Source organism: Physeter macrocephalus, chromosome 12 (assembly GCF_002837175.3).
Source record: "Physeter macrocephalus isolate SW-GA chromosome 12, ASM283717v5, whole genome shotgun sequence".
In the NCBI taxonomy this organism is placed as follows: domain Eukaryota; kingdom Metazoa; phylum Chordata; class Mammalia; order Artiodactyla; family Physeteridae; genus Physeter; species Physeter macrocephalus.
The window spans coordinates 44784637-44806486 of record NC_041225.1 but is presented as its reverse complement, the minus strand read 5'-3'; the positions used below and the strand labels follow the sequence as shown (position 1 = coordinate 44806486).

The 21850-nt window shown below is 36.3% G+C and overlaps 1 protein-coding gene across 1 annotated transcript in view; it reads left to right on the top strand.

Moving 5' to 3' along the window:
• The window catches only part of ASXL2 (ASXL transcriptional regulator 2), a 138177-nt gene that overhangs the window by 88598 nt on the left and 27729 nt on the right, over positions 1–21850 (top strand). The window contains exons 5-7 of the mRNA XM_007108431.4: positions 13459–13574; positions 17245–17371; positions 18158–18301. Coding sequence (XP_007108493.1) covers positions 13459–13574; positions 17245–17371; positions 18158–18301 — 387 coding nt within the window. The remainder of the gene's footprint in view (positions 1–13458; positions 13575–17244; positions 17372–18157; positions 18302–21850) is intronic.

The window sequence follows — 21850 nt, the reverse complement described above, 5'->3', positions numbered from 1 at the left end:
TTTTTTTTTTTTTTGGAAGGATGGAGCCAAGAGTATTAAGGGGTCTGTCTCTCCTCTGCTTCTCCCCAGTTAAAATTTTTCTTTTTAAGTTTGGGAATTGTTGATCTAGGATTAGGAACCAAGCCAAGTCACCAGGCAAGAGGGACAGCTAGATTCATAATTTCTGGATGTGGCTGGAAACAGGGAAATCAATACTAAAGGAGATCAGACTAGTAAACTGGGAACAAAATCTTGGTTGTGGAGGTCTTTGCTTTTCAGTAGCTCATATGCTGCAGTGGCTGTTTGTTTTTGTTTTTTTAACATCTTTATTGGAGTATAATTGCTTTACAATGGTGTGTCAGTTTCTGCTTTATAACTGCAGTGGCTGTTTGAAGTGGTGGTGGTTATGTGGTTGTGAAAGGCTCTCTCTAAGGTAAATGTATTGTGATACAGGAGGATTTAAAATAACAATAGAACCCCATTGTCCGTAGCTTAATGGGTAGATTAAAATAGCATAACCTTGCCCCACACTCGGCATAATAATAGAAGAAATTAACAGCAAGGTAATAGCAAATTCAAAATTGTGGTCCACATAAATTATTTTTGAACTGCCTCTGATTCATTCTTCTAGAAATTGTCACAATATTACTTAGCCTCAGTTTACGTTAAGATGAGATGTTCAGTAAAGATCTTTAATGATTGTAGCCTATTAAACTGAGTATAGAATGGCCTTTATGTGGTGTTTGGAAGGTGGAGATAAGAGGTGCACATGATGGCATATGGACGTGCTAACTACTCTAGCAGCTCTGATAGTCTTCAGAAATGGATAAATGCTGAGCTAGCAATAATGAAGAATGATTTAGTCTCTCATAGGATGTGCTTCTCTCATTCATGGGTCATGCATATGACATAGGCATAGAAGTGTAAAATTTTAGATTTATATTATATATTTATGAATGTTTTTGTAGTCCAGTGCAAGTTAAAGTGGAAAACTTGTAGTTAGCAGTGATAGTAGCAGCATGCTGCACAACAGTTCTAAGTCAGTTGCAGTTACTAATAAAGGTAAAACAAACTAAATGTGCCTATTCTTTTTTCTTATTTAGGGCTTTTACTCTCAATCTGACATCACTTTATTTCAAATGCATTGTAAGACAGGAAGAACACTGAGATAGTATCAAAACCCACTTCCTTTTATGTACAGGAATAAAGAGCTCTGACAGCAAAACTGATACTTCTAGTTGGAAATCGATAGAAACTCTCTTGATATAGGTATACCTTTTAGCCAGATAGGGACAGAGAATAGAACTTTGAAATTCAGTCCAATGTTAACACTAGTTTATTGATTTCTGTGTAAGGTGGAAGAACTTAGAAGTTTGTAGTTCTGGTTCCTAATTTTCAGACAGGAAACAATGTTCAGAGACGAGCTTTTTGGAATTCCAATGCAAGGTAAGATGGAATAACGCCAGAAAAATGATTAAAATCAACTTTTCTGTTGCTTTTTTGTAGGACTGTAGCTAAGTGAAGTCTCTGCCTTTCCCCTAAAATATAAATACTGCAGCATGAAGCAACTGCAAAAACATTATTTTTATCTTCTGAAAAAAGTTTTGTTAAATTTTGGTCTTCTTTCAAAATGTCAAGAAAAAAATTAAGTGAAATATGCTTTTTCACTTATAAGGTGTTACTAATTCTTTCCAGGAACATGAACTCATGTTAATTTTACTGCTTCAGGAATTTGATACATAGTGTGTTTGGAGTTACTTAAAATACCATAGACCTGTCTGCCCTCTAACAGCATTTATGTATGTGTTAAGTTCCTGAATAGTGATGATTATATATATATAGAAATGTCACCTTTAAAAAGTATACAGGAGAGAAAAACTCCTTTGGGCAAAGTTAACTTACATGGTGAGAGACCTTTGGGAGAGATGCTCTCTTTTCTCCTGGGGTGATTAGTGTCTGAGTTGGAGGTTTTAGCTTTGTCATGTATTAAAGACAACTACACTGCTAGGACTTGGATAATTAGGGTACCCAGAAGCAAGGGAAGGTGTTCAGGTATGGCCTCTTCATCTTTGGTTAGGGGACTGTTTGTTTGAATATAATCAGGAGCCACAGCCTGCTCAGTTTGGAGTAAACTGTACTTGGTGTGAGGAGAAGGGATTTAGAACTAAAACTACTCCTGGAAATGAAATTCCTCTAAAGAAAGACTACTGTGAAAATAAAACTCTCCCTTAAGAGAAGTATTGCTGTTTTTGACCATGCACTCTTTCAACTATTAATCCTTCAACTATATAAAGCTCAATTTCAATTTTGATATTACTGCTCCATTATTTCTGATAGTCTCTCTAATACTTAAGAGGGGCCCATTGAATGTCTTCAGGAGAAACTAAAATGCTAAGTCAGAGATTATTTACTAAAGCTTTTAATTCAAATGCATCTAATATGAATAGTCCATTACCCTTTTGACCTTGTTCAATATGATAATCATTTGTTGAAATGGAAAATTCCCAATGCTATAATATATCTGAAAAATGGTACCTTCTGATCTTATACTCAGGGGATGGTACATATGTCTCCATCAGCCTGAAACTACTTCCAGTAAACTGTGTAAAACTGGCTTTAATAAGCCTCAGTTCTAAAATTTGTTTCAAATATTTTTCTGAAAACAAATTTGAGTTTAAAAAGATCTCTCTACTAGGTCACTGTTTGGTTTTTGTGTGTGACATTTTTGTTTTTTTAAATCAAATAATGAGTGCTTTTGATCAGAACTTGTTAATTTCTTGTTATGTCTACATGTTTATATGAAAGCAAGCATTTTTGTTTCTAATCAGATACTAAATAAGTTCTTAAATGAGTGCTTTTGACTCTGTTGCGCCATCCACATTGGAGGACTAGTAGTTCAGGATATAATCTTGAGAAGTGTTGTTTAAGCAGTTAGTTTATTTGCAGAACCAAAGAGTTTTAAACTCTTTGTTTTTCAAGATTTTTTGGTTCTTTTGGCTCATCTCATTTCCATGTAAATTTTAGAATCAGCTAGTCAGTTTTCACATGCCCCCACTCCCATTAACCTGCTAGGATTTTGATCGGGATTGTATTAAAACTGTATGTCAGTTTGGGCTCTGATGCATGTTTACATTAAGCCTTTCAATCTATGAAAGTGATATTACTGCATTTTCTGCAGTTTTCTTTCATTAATGTCATATAATTTTCTTTGTAGAGGTCTTGTACATCTTTTATTAGATTTATTCTTTGACATTTTTAATTCTATTATAAATGGATTTAAAATTTTTTCATTTCATGATTGCTTATTGCTGATATGTAAAAATACATACAAGGACTTCCCTGGCGGACCAGTGGTTAGGACTCCACACTTCTCCACACTGCAGAAGGCACGGGTTCAATTTCTGGTCTGGGAACTAAGATCCCACAAGCTGCGTGATGTGGGCAAAAAAAAAAATACATATAGTTAATTATTATAAATTGATTGTCAACGTCTGTGAAGGGTCTAGGATTCTATCCTTTTTGTAAGCTAACAAGTTAGCTTTGTATTAGTTCATGCATGTTGACAGAAGATTTAAGACTCCTGGGTCAGAGAAAAAGGACTTTATTACTCACAGCCCAGCAAGCAGTATGAACATGGCATATTTGTTGTGTTGGTTCCTCTTTATCTCCAAGTCTTCCATGGTTGATGAGATAATGGGCCCGGGTGCATGCTACTCATGTTGTTGGTTTGTATCTTAGCCAAGGAACACTGAGGTTGAGGAGTTCAATTCCTCCTTCCCTCCCTCCCTCTCTCCCTCCCTTCCTCCCCTCCATTTTTACTGAGATACACTTGACATACAACATTGTATAAGTTTAAGGTGTACAGCATAATGATTTGACTTACATATGTCATGAAATGATTACCACATTAAGTTTAGTGAACATCCATCATCTCGTATATTGAAATAGATACAAAATTAAAGAAATTAAAAAAAATTTTTTCCTTGTGATGAGAACTTTTAGGGTGTACTTTCTTAACTTTCATATATAAAGCATACAGTGGTATTAATTGTATTTATCATGTTGTACATTACACCTCTAGTACTTATTTATCTTCTAACTGGAAGTTTGTACCTTCATCAGTCCCCGCAACTTCCCCACCTCTGGTAATCACAAATCTGATCATTTTTTCTATGAGTTTGTTTTTGAAGTATAGTTGACCTACAACACTTTGTCAGTTCCTGGTACAAAACATAGTGATTCCATATTTCTATATTTCAGAATGATAACCATGATAAGTCTAGTTGTCCTCTGTCACCACACAAGATATTACACCATTATTGACTATATTCCCCATAGGATAGGATACATTACATACCTGTGGCTCACTTATTTGGTAACAAAGTTTGTACCTCTTAATCTGCCTCACCTGTTTCTTTCTTCCCCTCACCACCACTCTCCCCTCTGGCAACCACCTGTTTGTTCTCCGTATCTATGGGTCTGTTTCTGTTTTTTGGGGGTTTTTTTTTTGGCCACAATGCACGGCTTACAGGATCTTAGTTCCCTGACCAGGGATTGAACTCGGGCCACGGCAGTGAAAGTGCCAAGTCCTAACCATTGGACTGCCAAGGAGTTCCCATTCTGTTTCTGTTTAGTTTTGGTTGTTCACTTGTTTTGTTTTTTAGGTTCCACATATAAGTGAAATCAAACAGTATTTGTCTTTGTTCTTCTGACTTCATTTAGTATAATATGCGCTCTGGATCCATCATTGTTGCCACACATGGTGACAAGATTTCATTCTTTTTTATTGCTGAGTAATGTGCCACATCGTATGTGTGTTTGTATGTACATGCATACATACACAGCACATCTTCTTTATCCATTCATCTGTTGGTGGGCACTTAGATTGCTTCCATATCTTGGCTGTTATAAATAATGCTGCAGTGAACATAGGGGTGCATATATCTTTCCTGATTATGTTTTTGTTTTGTTTGGATAAATACCCAGGAGTGGAACTGCTGGATCATGTGGTAGTTCTATTTTTAATGTTTTGACGAATCTTTGTTCTGTTTTTCCATAGTGGCTGCACCAATTTACATTCCCACCAACAGTACATGAGGGTTCCCTTTTCTCCACATCCTCGCCAGCACTTGTTATTTGTTGTCTTTTTGATGATAGCTGTTCTGACAAGTGTGAGGTGATATCTCATTATGGTTTTGATTTGCATATCTTTGATGATTAGTCATGTTGAGCATCTTTCCATGTGCCTGTTGGCCAACTCTGTGTCTCCTTTCAGGGCTTTTAAATAGTAAGTGGAAGCAAGCCTACTTTGGGAAGAGTTACTGCCTTCTCTCAGAGTTGCTGACTGTAAATACAGCATTCAGGGACTTGTATTCTTTGCATACCCAGCAAGTACTTGTAGCAACCCTGAGGGCACATGGTGGATTGCCTCTCCCAACGTTGATATTGTATCCAGCAACATTTCTAAATTATTTTCTAATCTAATGGTTTATATATAGGTTTATTCTTAGGATTGTCCACATATACAAACATGATTTATGAGTAGTGGCAGTTTTATTTTTTTGCCATGTCATACTGGCTAGGGCTTCCAGTAAAGAGTGACATAGGAGTGGTAACATCAATCATCCTTTTCATTCTCTATATTTATAAGGTAAAGTTTTGAATATTATGCCATTTTAAGAATGATGTTGACTATAGTAGGTTGTTGTAGACACTCTTTATTAGATGAAGTTAGTTCCTTTCTATTTGTAGTCTAAGAGATTTTATAATGAACAGATGTTGAATTTTATCAGTTGCTTTTCCTTCACCTACTATTTCAGTAGATATATTTTTTTCCTTTATTCTGTTAATGTGGTAAATTATGTTGGAACTCTCATATATTGCTGGTAGGAGTATAAATCGGTACAACCACTTTGGAATATACTGTTTCTCAGTATATACTATAGTTGAACATGCATCAGAATCACCTGGAGAGCTTATTATGATGCAGATTCCTGGGCCCCACCTTCAGAGTTTTTGGTTCAGTAGATCTGGGCTGGGATCTAGTAATTTGCATTCTAACAGATTTTTAGATAGTGATGGTTTTGTTCTTGGTACAACACCTTAGAAACCGCTGGTTAAGACATTGTAGTAATAAGAGCAAAAGACTAGATATTACCAAAATACTCATAAGAGTCCAGCTGAAGAAATTATGGTACATCTGCCAGTGGAATCTTATGCAGGTGTTAAAAGGAAGATCTCTTCTGTTCTGTTCTGTTCTCTTCCCCAGGATATATTATATTGATTATATTTTAAAAATCAAGGGTATGGACAATTTCTAGTACATGGTTTTTTTTGCTTAAAGAAGTGAGTTAACATATTAAAATACACACACACAACACACACACACACACACAAACACACACACACAATGTTTTCACCAAAACAAAAATGCAAATAAAAAACAATGGAAGGATAAAAACTAATATACATTATTTCCTTTAAGGGAAAGGAGGTAATAAAGTGGTGTAGACAGGGGAGGGAGCTAGACTTATATGAAAGTAACTTGTTTTATAGCTTTATGTAATTAAACCAATTAAAAATTTAAAATGCACTTTCTAGAAATATCAAACAATTTAAAGCAAACTCAAGTATTTGTCAAATTTGAATATAATGACATAAGTAAGTTACTGTAGGATATGTCTTAGGTGTGGGAGACCAGACTCAGAGAAATCTTAAACTGCCTTCAGTAGTCTTCTTTTCAGTAATTATATTGATACAATTTCTTTTTTTTTTTTTTTTTTTTTTAAGAACTTCCTTTCTTGATTTGATTTCCTACTTGCTGGATACCTGTTGGAAAACTAGATTATTAAAAGAGGTTTTAGTTGGGAATTCCCTGGCAGTCCAGTGATTAGGACACTGCAGGGGGTGCGGGTGTGACCCCTGGCCGGGGAACTAACATCCCCCGTGCCATGTGGCCAAAAAAAAAAAAAAGAAAAAAAAAAAAAGAAAAAATAGGTTTTAGTTTATTGCAGCCATAAGTGACTCTTATAAATAGAGAAATAGTAACAGCTTTATCACTGATGTAGAGCAGTGTGCTTCCACTCATATTTGCATTGCTAAGGCATTAGCCATTATGACCATCCAACTCCTTAGATGCCAAGAAACTTTATGATACTCATTTTGCTGCTCATTGTCAGTTTTCTGTAGGAAACCATTCAGATTCCTCAATGGACATGGCTGACTTGGAAGCTCTACTTATTGTAGATAATAGGTCAGCAGCTAGTAAAGATCAGAAGAGCCATTTATTCTCTGACCTTAATGCATGCAGATGAGGACCAGATTTTGAATCTTCTTGACTCAACCCTATGAGGCTCTGTCTGAGGAGCTATCCAAGCACTCCTCTTTGATATTTTAGTGATTGCAGCATCTTATTCCTCTTTTCTAAGTTAAACATCACAGTTCCTTCCATTTCATGGCACAACGGACTTGCCACTGCCTTGCATGCCACTACCCTGTTTTGTATTACCATTTTTCCAATTCTAAGTGTCAAAACCTAAAACATACGGTGGCAAACAATGAACAAATCCATTATTATCTTCTGTTTAGAGAGCAAAAAAAGGTAATAATGTGCTTGTTAGCAAACACTATTCTTCATGAATCCCAAGTGGTGTGATCTCTGAGCTTCCCTGAACATTTTGCTCATACCCCTGCCCTTGTTAATGTGGTCCACTAAGCTCTTCTCTCATAGTGAGCTGGCTTCCCCATATTTTTCTAACCATTATCCCTTCCTATCTTAAATTTTCTTCAAGGGAACCAAACTCAGGTCTTACTTCCCACAAGCTAACACTTGTGATCAGACACTTAACATTTAGTTTTTGGAATTTAGGTGGAAAGAAAAGAACAACTCATTTGTTAATTTTTCATTGTTATAAATATTAGGCCTTTTATTTGGAAGAAAACACTAAAACCCTTGTTGAATAACCTGTAAATTACATGTAAATTACATGTAATTTCATTTTCTGTTCCCTTGTCTCCATTTCTTCTATCTCTGGCTTTTCATCTTGCATATGAATTCCTACTTTTGTAGTACTTTTGCATTATATAATATTCACTTTTTAAGGATCTAAAAACTTCAGAACACTAGCATTATACCTACAACTCTTGTGTAGTGATGCCTATAGCAAAAAAAAAGGGCCAGTAAACTTGATGTACTTATCACTCAAAAACCATTCTCAGAAAACTGAGAACAGGACCTGCCCAGAACTCTGAGAACAGGATCTTATGTCTTTTAAGTCTTTTAAGTCTTAACCCTTATTTTCATGTCATCAGCCACATTATGTCAAATATTTCAAGTTGCTCCCTTGTTTCAGACACATTCATATATTTAATGCTTTGGTCCTTTGCATAATCTGTCAGGTCTGCTATAGGAGGGAGGACTTTTGTTGTTTTTCTATCACCACGTGAAGAGTAAAGGTTGAGTTGCAGCAGTTCACTAGTTGGCATACTGTTACATTTTCTAGACGTTTAATTAAATATTAAATTTAACCAAGTCTGAAACACTTTGAGGCCCTTAAACCATCAGCAATCCTAGATTCTGGATCAATAATGCCCAGTTAATGAGAAATAGTGATACCTCTACCTACACAATGTATCGTCTTGGAAAAATCTTGGTCACCCAACTTGCAAGTCCTCTATTCACAGTGTAATAGAAGAAAAACATCAAAAATGTTCTCTTCTACAAGATTACCCAAAGCCCCTACAGCATCGCTCCAGATGTGCCCTGAGAACTCTCATCCAAGGTCACTTACGGTTGCTGGAAATATTTTTACTGTGCCAGGATCCAGGCAGTCGCTGCTGCCATGATCTAGTAGTCCCTGGTGACCTCTCCCTTCTTCAGCTTGGCCAGCTAAGTTCTCTCTCCTCTGCTGGTGCACTGGCCTTGCCCCTTCTCTGCTTCTCAGGTAACCCAAGAAGTTGCGGTTGATTCTGGACCCTGGAGACAGTCCCAGGGGAAGGCTGGAGCTCTCCACTGTGCTCTCCAGCCAGGGTCACCAGCCTCTGCAGCAGCCCCAAATGGCTCTAGAGGTCTTGATACAATTTCTTTGAAATTAAATCTGTAATAGAAAGCAAGTTAATAGTTACAGTAATGTTATTAGAAACCAGGATTATCTGGGAAGAAAAGTGATAGAAATATAAAATCAGAAAAGTTAAGTGACAATGCTGTAATCATAAATTCCAATTTGTTATCTTTTGCATGAATTTAAAAAATTTTTTCCTTTGAAAAAAATTCTTTTTTTTTTTTTGTTCCAGTCACTGAAAAGTTCTAGAACCAGTGGTAACTGAGTAGCATCAAATGCAGTGTTTTAATACCATTTTCAATAAAAAGGTATCAGGTCTCCTTGGAGAAGGGGGTGCTCCAAGTCTGGGCAAAAAAATTATGCAAGATTTGCCTAGGACTCTTTCTGTGCCAGATAGCAAGGAAGTGGTTGGATACTGCTGGGGCCATGTCCCAAAGATGGTTTACAACTTGAAGGAACTCCCACTAACCCAAAAGTGCACAGTTTGAGTGCCAAATTTTTAATAATTGCTAATGATGTAAACATTTCAAATATGTAAACATCTATGAGTTGATACTTAAAAAAATGAAATCAGTTTTAAGTGCTGTATTACTTTTCTAAGGCTGCTGTAATAGATTACCACAAACCAGGAGCCTTAAAACAACAGAAATTTATTTATTTTCTCACAGTTCTAGAGGCCAGAAGTCGGAAGTCAAGGTGTCAGCAGGGCTGTACTCCCTGCAGAGACTCTAAGGGAGAAGTCTGTTCTGTGTATTTTCTAGCTTCTGGTGGTTGCTGACATACTTTCTATGGCCACATCCTCCAGTCTCTGCCTCTGTCCACATGGCCTTCTCCACTGTGCCTGTCTTGTGTCTAAGATCACTTGTCATTTGATGTAAGGCCCACGGGAATAATCAAGGATGATCTCCTTATCTCAAAATCCTTAATTAAATCTGCCAAGACTCCTTTTCCAAATAATGTAACATTTCCACATTCTGGGGGTTGGGACATGGACATGACTTTTGGTGGCCACCACTTAGCTCACTACAAGTACTCACTCATTCTGAAACTACACAGAGTCCAAATCTTGGTTTTGCTCCTTACTAGCTGTGTTCTTTGTCAGGCTCATTAAATTTCCAGATAGGGAAAATTTAGATAATACCATCCCAATATGCAGATGTGTATATTTATTTATTTATAAATGTATATCGTGTAATTGTTTCTTTTTTTTTTCTTTTTTGCATAGAGAAATGTCAGCAAGGATACCATCCCAACTATATTATTTAGTTATCTCAGAGGATAGAATTGGAGGAGATTGGGTGGGGGTAGAAAGAGAAGTTGTACCCATCTTAGAGGGTAGTTACAAGAGTTCAGTGAAATTCTGTTCAAATGAACCTAGCGCAGCATTAGGCACATAGACGATGTTTAATTCATGGTTGCTCTAATAAAGTTATGTGCCTTGGAGACAATGTAGACCCTAAAAGGAATTAAAAGAGATGAGGGGCTTCCCTGGTGGCACAGTGGTTGAGAGTCCGCCTGCCGATATGGGTTTGTGCCCAGGTCCAGGAAGATCCCACATGCCGCAGAGCGGCTAGGCCCGTGAGCCATGGCCGCTGTGCCTGTGCGTCCGGAGCCTGTGCTCTGCAACGGGAGAGGCCACAACAGTGAGAGGCCCGCATACCGCAAAAAAAAAAAAAAAAAAAAAAAAAAACCAGAGATGAGTTTCTCAACATGTGTTTAAATCTTATTTGCTGTTCATAGTTCTGAACCTTTAATATTTAAAAGTTAGATTAAAGTTTAAGTTTCATTAAAGCTATGAGACCAGTACTTGGCATTAAGTACTGGGAGGTGTTCCTCATTGGTGGGTCCTGGAATTTTCTTGATTTATTTCAGTTGGCTTTGAAATATGTTTATGGATTCATTTGTTAGAAAGGGCTTTTGCCTTAAAGGGAAACATTCCAAACAGTTTGCCCTGGTAATTACAGATAGCTTTTTTATCTCTTTTCCCGGCTACAAAGTAGAATTCTTGTGTTCTTTAATGGGGTCATTTTGGCTTGGTCGTTTGTTTTCTGTTTATTGTCAGACAGTTATTAGGACAGGTGAGGACATGAATAATCTCAGATTTCTGCAAACCATTAAAAAGAAAATAAATGTAGTTAAATATTAATAGTTTTTAGCTTTATTTTCATAATGTCCCATTAAAAACATTGGTCAAATCAAAAAGACAGACAATATCAAATGTTGACAAGGATGTGGAGAAATTAGAACCCTCATACATTTCTGGTGGAATTGTAAAAAATGGTTCAGCCATCTTGGAAATCAGTTTAGCACTTCCTCAAAGAGTTTAAACATAGAGTTACTGAAAAAACCAGCAATTTCACTTTTAGGTATGAACCCAGGAGAATTGAAAACATATGTCCAACACAAAATTCTGCTAATGAGTTTTCGTAATGGCAAAAAGTGGAAGCAACTCACATGTCCTTTTGAGCAACTCAAATGTCAAATCAGCTAATGAATAACAAAATGTGGTGGATGCATACAATAGAATATTATTTGATGATAAAAAGGAATAAAGTATTGATACATGCTCTAACAGAGGTGAATCTTTAAAACATGCTAAGTAAAAAAAGCCATGCACAAAACAGCACATATTGTATGATACCATTTATATGAAATGTCCAGAATAGGCAAGTGCATAGGGACAAAAAGTAGATTGGTGATTACCTTGGACTAGGGGAGTGGGTTAGGGGAAAGAGGAGTGACAGCTAACCAGTGCAGGGTTTTTTTAGTGGGTGATGAAAATTGATTGTGATGATGGTTATACAACTTTGCAAATATATTAAAAGCCATTGACTTGTACACTTTAGGTGAATTGTATGGCATATAAGTTATATATCAGTGAAACTGTTATTTTTAAAAATTGGTCAACATCTAAGTGCACTAAGGATATGGTTTCTTTTTGTTGCTTAACCATCTCAAGAATTATCCAACTCCATTTTTTGTATTGTATATTACGATGAATTTTTTTTTTAACGCCACGCTTACTGTATGTCAGTTCTTTCCCATATATAACCTCATTATAAGGGTTGGAATACAAAGCTAAAGCTAACTATGATAGGTCTTCTTCTTAACATTGTCTACTGTTGTCCTCTTTTTTTTTTTTTGTGGTACGTGGGCCTCTCACTGTTGTGGCCTCTCCCGTTGCGGAGCACAGGCTCCAGACGCGCAGGCTCAGCAACCATGGCTCACGGGCCCAGCCGCTCCGCGGCATGTGGGATCTTCCCGGACCGGGGCATGAACCCGTGTCCCCTGCATCGGCAGGCGGACTCTCAACCACTGTGCCACCAGGGAAGCCGCTGTTGTCCTCTTTAAATGTTGTCTACTGTGCATTCCTTTCTTAGGACATCTAAGAGTCCATTGAAATGCCATATTCCAAAACTTATGTATTCCAGTGAACCATGCTTCTACATTCTTATGTCAGGTAGCTACCTGCCAGCATACTTTATATGGTATCTTAAGACTCGTTAGCCATACCATGAGATGCCATTTTGCTATCCAGGCCCTTTCAGTCCAGCTACTTTGAAAGAAGGCATTAGTAAACATGGATTCTTTGAGAGTCATCACTAGCAGTAGTGATGATTATTTTTATTATTAAGGGGTCTGAATCAGCAATTTCTTTTGTTATATCATAAATAATACACTGTTGAACTTTATAGAACATAAAGATCTAATTGCTATTTATTATAAGAGGTATAGGCCCTTGAAAGGAAAACCCTCATTCACATAATACTAAGGTTTGGCTAAGCTCTGATGAGGTATAAAACAGCTGGTGATGAAGTAGAGAGTGGTTACATCCTGTGCAAACCTACACTGATTCCATCAGAGGAATCCTGAAGTACCCTTTCACATGGGTAGACCTAAAACTATTGATGTAAGAGATGAAGGAATATAAAAATTAAAGCTATGGTAGTGTTTGAGGTGGAATGGCCTTATTGCCTTCCATTTTAAAGATAGGGAAAACTGGAACCCATTCTATCAACCCAGGGCTCTTCCACAATATCATGTTGTTATTAGATTTACCTTAAGAACATAGATACTGTCCAACGGGCTCTAGCATCTTTTCTAAGTTTTATCTTAGTTGATGACTCATGGTTTATATTCTACTTCCTGCTTCTTCAGTCAATTCTATTGAAAAATTAAAGAATGAAAAGTAATGAATACTAACATCCATCCCTTCCCCATCCTATCATCCTTCACTAGAGCTTTCTGAGGAAATAAACTGAAAAGGGAGGCTGTTTGCAGTAGAACTCCAAAAAGAAGATCCTTCCCAAAAGTGTTTGGTCACAGTTCTTAATACAGGTAGCAGCATATGATTGGGGAAGGAATGGTGCTTGATATCAACTCTGATAACAAAACTTTTCATTGTCATTTTCCCCCCTAGTATCGTCTAGACTGTCACAACCATCCTCTCCTCAGTCAGGCTGCCCATCACCCACCATTCCAGCAGGTAAAGTCATTTCTCCGTCACAGAAGCACAGCAAGAAGGCACTAAAGCAGGTAATCATGCTATTCTGTTTATCAGAATTATAATCTCCTACATTAAAAATGCATGATTCTGGCAGTCAGTGAAAATTTCTTGAAAGGATGTTAGGGAGAAATTTTGTGCGGTTTCCCACTTTGTATTTAATAATTTATGCACCTCTGTGTTATAGGTTTGTGGTAGATACTCTTTTTATCACATTTTAAAAGTTCCTCATTAGTTTCCAATTTGCTATGAGGGGTGTGTGTATGTGTGTATGTGTTTAATTAAGAGTAGGTATCGAATTTTTCAGGATGAGTTTCTTCAGCATTTATGAAGATGATCATGTAGCCTTTCTCTTTAAGTCAACCAGTATACGGAATTCCAGGGCTAGACTTGCTAATGTTAATGTATTGTTAGCTCTCTGGAATAAACCCTATATGTTTGTTACATAATTTTTAATATGTTAATGGAATTTTCTTTTTTAAGATTTTAGCTTCGATTTTGTTATTTTCTTGTACTATCCTTATACAGTTTTGGAATCAGGATTGTTCTTAGCATCTAAAATAAGTTGTATAGCCCTCTCTTATTTTTCTGATTTTTAGAAAAAATCATAGAAAGTATTTTTTTCCCTGAAAGTTCTGCAAATCTCACTTTTACAACTGTTTTCCTAGCATTTCAGTTTCATCTACTACTATTGGTCTCTTGATTTTCTGATTTTTGAGCCAATTTTGGAAATTTACTTTTCTTAGAAAATTCTCCATTTCACTTGATTTTTTTCAAATATTGGTATAAAGTTGTACATAGTATTTTTCTTTATGTTTCTCTTTTGGTCATCAGTGTTGTTCATTTGGGATGTATCTTCTTTTTTCTCAGTGTAACTTGCCGACCATTTTATTGGGCTTTTCAAAGAACTTGCTTTCTATATCTTGAAATGCAAATTATCAGTAAATTTAAATTTGATGAATAATTAAGGACACAGACTAATTTTATCCTCAGATTAGTATATATAATACAGCTTAATTATAACATCAAGCACAAGCACTGCCAAGTATGTGGGAAAATGACTACTTGTAGTTTGTTGGTGGAATATAAATTCTTATAGCTACTTTGGAGAGAAATTTTATGTTTATTAAAATTTTAAATGCATATCCCCCATAACTAAGTAGTTAAATATTTGGGAACTTATCTTAGAAAAATGCATGTATTCATACATACTTACATACATACACACACAGAAAAATGTTTGCATTAAAGTTTGTAAAAGCAAAAACTTGCAAGTGGAGATATATATATATATATATATATATATATATATATATATATATATATATATATATAGGAATTCCTTAATAAACAGTGGCTTATCCATATGCTAGAAAATTATACAGGATTAAAAGTTTACCTTGTAATTAAGTTTTTCTGTATGCATAGACATGGAAACATCACCACACTATAATGTTTAATCATTAAAATCAAGTTGTGTTACAACATTCAATAAAAACATACACATAGCCACATACATACCCAGAGCAATAGTATATTTTTAATGGAAATATGAATCTGTATATACACACAAACACATCCATATAATGTAAGTGTAAAAAAGCTCAATAAGGAAAAATAAATGGATGACTGTGGTTATCTTTCAGGATTGGGGAACAAGACTGAGTGGTGGGCAAAAGAGAGTTTAGCTTTATGTTTGAATTGAATGGTAAAAATGTATTCATGTCATAACTGTTTAATTAAAATTTTAAGGGAGTTCTCTGGCAGTCCAGTGGTTAGGACTCAGCGCTTTCACTGCTGGGACCCAGGTTCAATCCCTGGTCAGGGAACTAAGATCCCATAAGCTGCGCAGTGCGGCCTAAGATAGCTAGATAGATAGATAGACGGACGAGATAAAATTTTTTAAATTAAGTAGGTCTTAAAGTGTTTAAACCAAAAGTGCTTTTATTAAAAGATGTCCAAAAATTTGATAAGGTTAATTACAATCTGCCTGGGTATCCTGCAGCACTTGTATTTTTACACATTCTTTGCAAGAGTTTAAGAGGTATGAGATGCTTCTTTTCCACAGAGAAAAGGCAAGTATTTTATTAAAACTTGTTAGCTTATTCATGACATATATACTACTCTGTATTATTCTCCTGTAATCTCAGGAGTCAAATACTGTATTTTCTTTAAAGAATACCAGTATGAGAAATTATATAAATTAGATTGTTGGTATGTAAAGTAAGGCCTTGCCTCCAGTATATGTTTTTCATATTATTAGGTGAGAAAACTTATTTCAGTGTAAGTTATCCTTTACCCCAGTGAAGGTGTTTTTTGTTGTTTGCTTTTTAAATTTTAAACAGAATTAGAACAGGGTTTGTAAGCTACTGAGGGAGGGGAAAACCGAGTACAGTTCTTAAACAGAGAGGCTGTAAGTTATTTTGTTTTATCATATATCTGAATTTACATGATCATAGCAGAAATAGATAAGATCAAGTGGCTCTATTAAATTTTGCATTAACTTAGAATGACCTAGGTACTGTGAATAGAAAGGAATGAATACTAATGGCTGCCACACAGGAAGCTTACAAACATTTTCTGTTCTGATTGCAAAGAATGAGAGACAAGCTGTAATCAGTGATCAGACAACACTGACATTATGCTTCTGCCTCACCTATTATAAATGTTGTAGGTGAATGTAAGCCAGATACCTGACTCTCTCAGTTTCTTTTCTCCACTGACAGCTTAGATCAAGGAGATCAAGTGTTGCCACTGTCCTTGCATGGCATAGCCAGAGGTATATGTGAATGTGAAAAGGAGAAAACCATATTGTGAAAAGGGAATGGGAGACAAGTAGGCAGTTATTCCACACTTTTCTACGTGATGGTCTTGAAGGTTAAAGCTTAAACTGGCATTTTAATGAGGTCGTAGATGTTCAACTTTTTCCTGAAATGTAGTTTTACTTTCTTAGTTTCTGTCTTTTTTTCTTTTTAAACCCTTGAGTTTAAAAACAGCCTTTATATATCTTTATGATTAAAATCTGGGAAGCTATTTGTCTTTCTGTTCATTCTAAATAGTTTAGTATATTCTCTAAACTAAGAACATCATAGAAATTAAAATATTCTGAAATAACCAGAAGGAGTCACACTGTTCTTAGAACCCATGTTTTCCAGTCTTCCTTCCCTTCAGTTTACTGCATTGCTATAAATTGCTGAGATTTATTTGGTCATTGGGCCAAATCTTACTGCTCTTACCTGAGATCAAATTCAAGTAGTTATTTACAACCTTTTGTTCAAATGCAGAACCTCTGAAACATCTGTAAGCTAAATATTTACATTTCTACATAAAGTTGATGCAAATAGGACTCTTCTTGGTCCAGGGCTTAGAATTCTGTTTTCAGAATATTGAAAACATCTAATTCTCTGCTACTACAAGTATGAGAAGTCCATGGCTTACTGGTGATTTTTAAGCTCTAAAAATGTTAATGACAATTTCTCACATTTATTTAAAGGAGAACATTGGTAAAAAAATATCCTCACTCTTAAGGATCATTTAAGCTTTGTGTTTAATTAGTTTAGTTTAGATTTTTGTTTACTTTGATGGATTTCAGAGAAATTGGATAATCAGCATACTCTTCTTCACCACTTAAAGTCATTTATGTTTTTATTATTACTAAAAACTGATTTGTTTTGTTTCTTACAGTCAGTTTTCTCTTTATAGGCTCTAAAACAGCAACAGCAGAAGAAACAGCAGCAGCAATGCAGGCCAAGCATGTCCATCTCCTCCAACCAGCACCTCTCTCTGAAGACTGTCAAAGCAGCCAGTGACTCTGTACCTGCCAAACCTGGTAGGCAGACTGAATGTCTTTTCAGTGAAAGTTTCTTTTTCCAGTATTTTTGTATACCAAATTCATATACTATATCCTTTATTTTTAAATTACTGTGTTTAATTTACTGCCAAATCATCAGTATAAATCCTTCTAGGGTAAAGGGGGAAATTTATGCAGAGTAATCATACAGTTGTTAACAAATACATCATTGGGATTTGCATGTTAGAATAAGATCAATGACTAACTTCCAATATGTCTAAACTAATAATATTTGGAAGCCTCTAATTAGTAACCTTATAAAAAACTGATGTTTGCAAGATGCTCACACTGAACTCTTCACCAGTTCTCTCCTTTAAAAATAAAAGGTTTTCCTAAGAATTCATGATACATTTGGGTTTCCATTGGACATATCCACAGGCCTTTGGATTTTTTGTTGCTACTTATTTTGTTTTGAATTTAAACTGGTCTAGATACAGGCTTTGTATTTTATTATACAATTTAGTTTGATGCCAGCTGATTATATGAGTTGGCCAGATTTAATCTGTCTTGCAGAACTTTGCATTTTTGTTAGGAAGAAAATTTACCACCAGAAGCAAATAATGTGCTGGGAGGAGGAAAGGGATTTTATTTTACCTTTTGACTCCTAATTCTTAGACTCAGAACACATTTGAAGGGTCACATTGCCTCATACATAATTCCTTTGGTTGGCGTTGAATGATTTAATTGTTCATTTGATTGTTTAGTTTCTGTTTATACCCTCAGGGTCATATTTTATATATATTTTTATATATTTTTTTCCCCTAGCGATATGGGAAGGAAAGCAATCTGACGGACAGTCAAGCAGCCCTCAGAATTCAAACTCTAGCTTTTCTTCTTCAGTTAAAGTGGAAAATCCTTTGCTAGGCCTGGGAAAGAAGTCATTCCAGAGGTCTGACAGGCTTCACACAAGTAAGTTAATTTACAAAGACCTCAGTTCTCGCACCGTAAATTTTCAACTCTGTGTTTGAAATACATCAACTGTTTGGCTTAATTACTCCTTCCTGTTCACCTTTGAGCTCTTGACTGTTTTCATGTTCTTCCTGTCCTGTCTATCAAACTTCATTTCAGAATAAGATCTGTTATCAGCCATTTTGTGGTTTATTTCTCTTTCTGACAAGAGGTTTCTTTATCCAGCATTATTTACCTTTTATCTCTGTGTACAGAAAGGTAGAAGGGCTTATAATTAAACATGGCAAACTGAACCCCTTTTCCTGCTTCCTCTGAAATCCCACTATAAAGTGAGAATATGGAAATACAAAAGATTAAACCCATTAGGGTGAAGAAAATGAGGAGACAACAGATGGACAGGAAATATCAACAGATTTTGAAACATAAAAAAACTGGATGGAGTCTTTCACAGAGCGGAGGAGCAGATGCCAGTAGTAAGCCAGCCAGCTAAGCCTGTAGAGCACCAGAAAGGTTTATGAATTGGAGATATCATATCAAGGATTGAGATATCTTTCTCATAGTAGAGAAAGATGAAGCATACGGTTGAAAAGAAAAACCTTTGAAAGTTAATAAGTTTGATGCCTCTGCCTAGCAGAAGACAGGAGATTTATTTTGAGGTGAAATTAAACCATATAGACTTGAAATTCAGAGATACCACACATAGCTGAGGACAGATAATGAGGCAATGTTCCAGACTCAGGGAAATCAAGTAAAATACAAATACTAAATAGTGATCCTCCTGCTTGCTTGGTTTCCAGAATGTTAGTAGAGAGGCATATTTCTACCTCCATTACTTTGTTCCTCCTCCCCACCTATGCTTCAGCAAGAGATTGTGGGATTGGTACCTAAAGAAATTGAATAGCCTCAGAAAAAAAATCTACAGGCAAATTTATAGATTCGCAACTAAAAAAGATCATCTTGATCATACTTCTGTGGAGCTCACCAGTCTACAGGATGCACCCAGGCACCCAAAATTTTCAGTCTTTTTTTTTTTTTTTTTTTTTTTTGCGGTATGTGGGCCTCTCACTGTTGTGGCCTCTCCCGTTGCAGAGCACAGGCTCCGGACGCACAGGCTCAGCGGCCATGGCTCACGGGCCCAGCCGCTCTGTGGCATGTAGGATCTTCCCGGACCGGGGCACGAACCCATGTCCCCTGCATCAGCAGGCGGACTCTCAACCACTGCGCCACCAGGGAAGCCCTCAGTCAGTCTTTTTAGTGCCTTTCTTTTACTTGTGATTACTAAAGATCACCTTTGAAGAAAACCTCCATCATGAGAGAATCTGAAATACAGACTCAAAAGAAACAGTTCAGGAAGGAGAAAACTTAATAAAAAATAACTTTAAAAACTATAATATCCACAGAAAAAGAAGATGATACTGCATCCATGAAAGAACAGTATACTATTTTAAAAATAAGCAAATAAAGAGTACCAGGATATTAAATAACATGGTAGCAAAAATAAAAAAATTTTAATAGAAATACTAAAAGTTAGAGGTGAAGACATTTCCCAGAACATAGGTCAAAGGAGAGATTCAAAAGGAGAGAGAAGGGAAGAAAGTAGGGACACCAATCTAGGCTGTCCAATGTCTTAAATAGTAGGACTATCAGAAAGGAAGAACAGAAATTGAAAGGGAGGTAAATGATGATAAGTAATACAAGAAAATTCTGTAGAATTGAAAGCCACAGATTCCAGACTGAAAGTATGTGATTCCTGTCAAGAAACATGAACATAAAGAAACCTGTTCCAAGGGCTTCCCTGGTGGTGCAGTGGTTGAGAGTCCTCCTGCCGATGCAGGGGACACAGGTTCGTGCCCCAGTCCGGGAAGATCCCACATGCTGCGGAGCGGCTGGGCCCGTGAGCCATGGCTGCTGAACCTGCGCGTCCAGAGCCTGTGCTCTGCAGCGGGAGAGGCCACAACAGTGAGAGGCCCGCATACCGCAAAAAAAAAAAAAAAAAAAAAGAAACCTGTTCCAAGACCATTCTTTTGAAATTTCAAAACATCTAGGATAACAAGGAGATTCCAAAGAGAAAAAAGTAGTTCACATATAAAGATTCAAGAATTGGGATGGCAGACATCTCAGCAGCAACATAGAAGCTAAACGATAGTGCAGCAATGCCAACAAAATTCTAAAGGAAAGTTATTTTACGTTCATTTATATAAAACAGACCCTTCCAAACTATTAAGTTTGAGAATAGAATTAATATTTTCAGACAAGTTCTTTGTAAGAATCTGGTTTGAATCTAGGTGGGATTGTAAATTGGTACATTTTTCTTAGAGACAGTATCTGCTTTAAACTGAATATGCCCTTTGAGCATCAGTCGCACTGCCAGAGATTAAAAATATTCATTTATTGGGACTTCCTGGTGCTCCAGTGGTTAAGACTCCACGCTTCCAAGGCAGGGGGCACGGGTTCGATCCCTGGTCGGGGAATTAAGATCGCACATGATGTGTGGCGTGGCCAAAAATTTAAAAAATAAAAATATTCATTTAGTCAACAAATACTTATAGAAGGTATACTAATATGCCAAGCACAGGTTTAGGGCCCAAGAGATGTGGTGATAAACAGAGCAAAGTTTCTTCCTTTATAGAGCCAATATTCTACTTAAATTCAGTTAAAGTCACAATTTTAGTGTCTTCATTCAATTGCAGGTGAAACGTGGAGTTACAAAATTAAAGTATGGGCCAAGAATTTCTGACTTTCATAACACAACTAGGAAAAATTAACTATAAAAAAGAAGGCATGGTATATTTAAGTTTGACCTAATGGCCAAGAAATAAATGAAAATTCATCTTCTTTCATGCAAATAGGGTTATATGAAAAATAAATGAGTTAATACACGTCAGTGTTTAAAATAGTGCCTGATGCTTAGGAAGCCCTATATAAATGTGTTTACTGCTGCTGTCATTGATCATTGTTGTTATAATTACTACTAATATTTCAATTTTATGGAGACCGGCATTTTTGGAATACTGATAATAAACTTTGTAAGTGTACTGTAGTTATTCAACACAGAATTCTGTGTTGATTGGATCAAGCTTGTTTATCTGAAAAATAGTTCAGCCTTTTTCCCCCCTTGTTTTTTGGACTGCTTTTGGTATGGCTTGATTTATTAATAATTGAGAGAGATGAGTTGAAATCTCCTATCCTAATGGTGGCTTTGATCAGTTCTCCCTGTTGTTCTATCAGTTTTCATTTCACATATTTTGAAGCTACCTTATATTAGATATTTTCAAGTTTAAAATGTTCCTGGTGGATTGAACCCCCCCTTTTTTTTTTACCTTGTCAATCACTGATTAAGTGTTTTACCTAAAGTGTCTTTCGTTTGATTTTACTAGAGGTGCACCAGTTTTCCTATGGTTAGTTTTTTGCCTGTTACATTTTTACTTTGTTCTTTTTTTTTTTTTTTGCCGTACGCGGGCCTCTCGCTGTTGTGGCCTCTCCCGTTGCGGAGCACAGGCTCTGGACACGCAGGCTCAGCGGCCATGGCTCACGGGCCTAGCCGCTCTG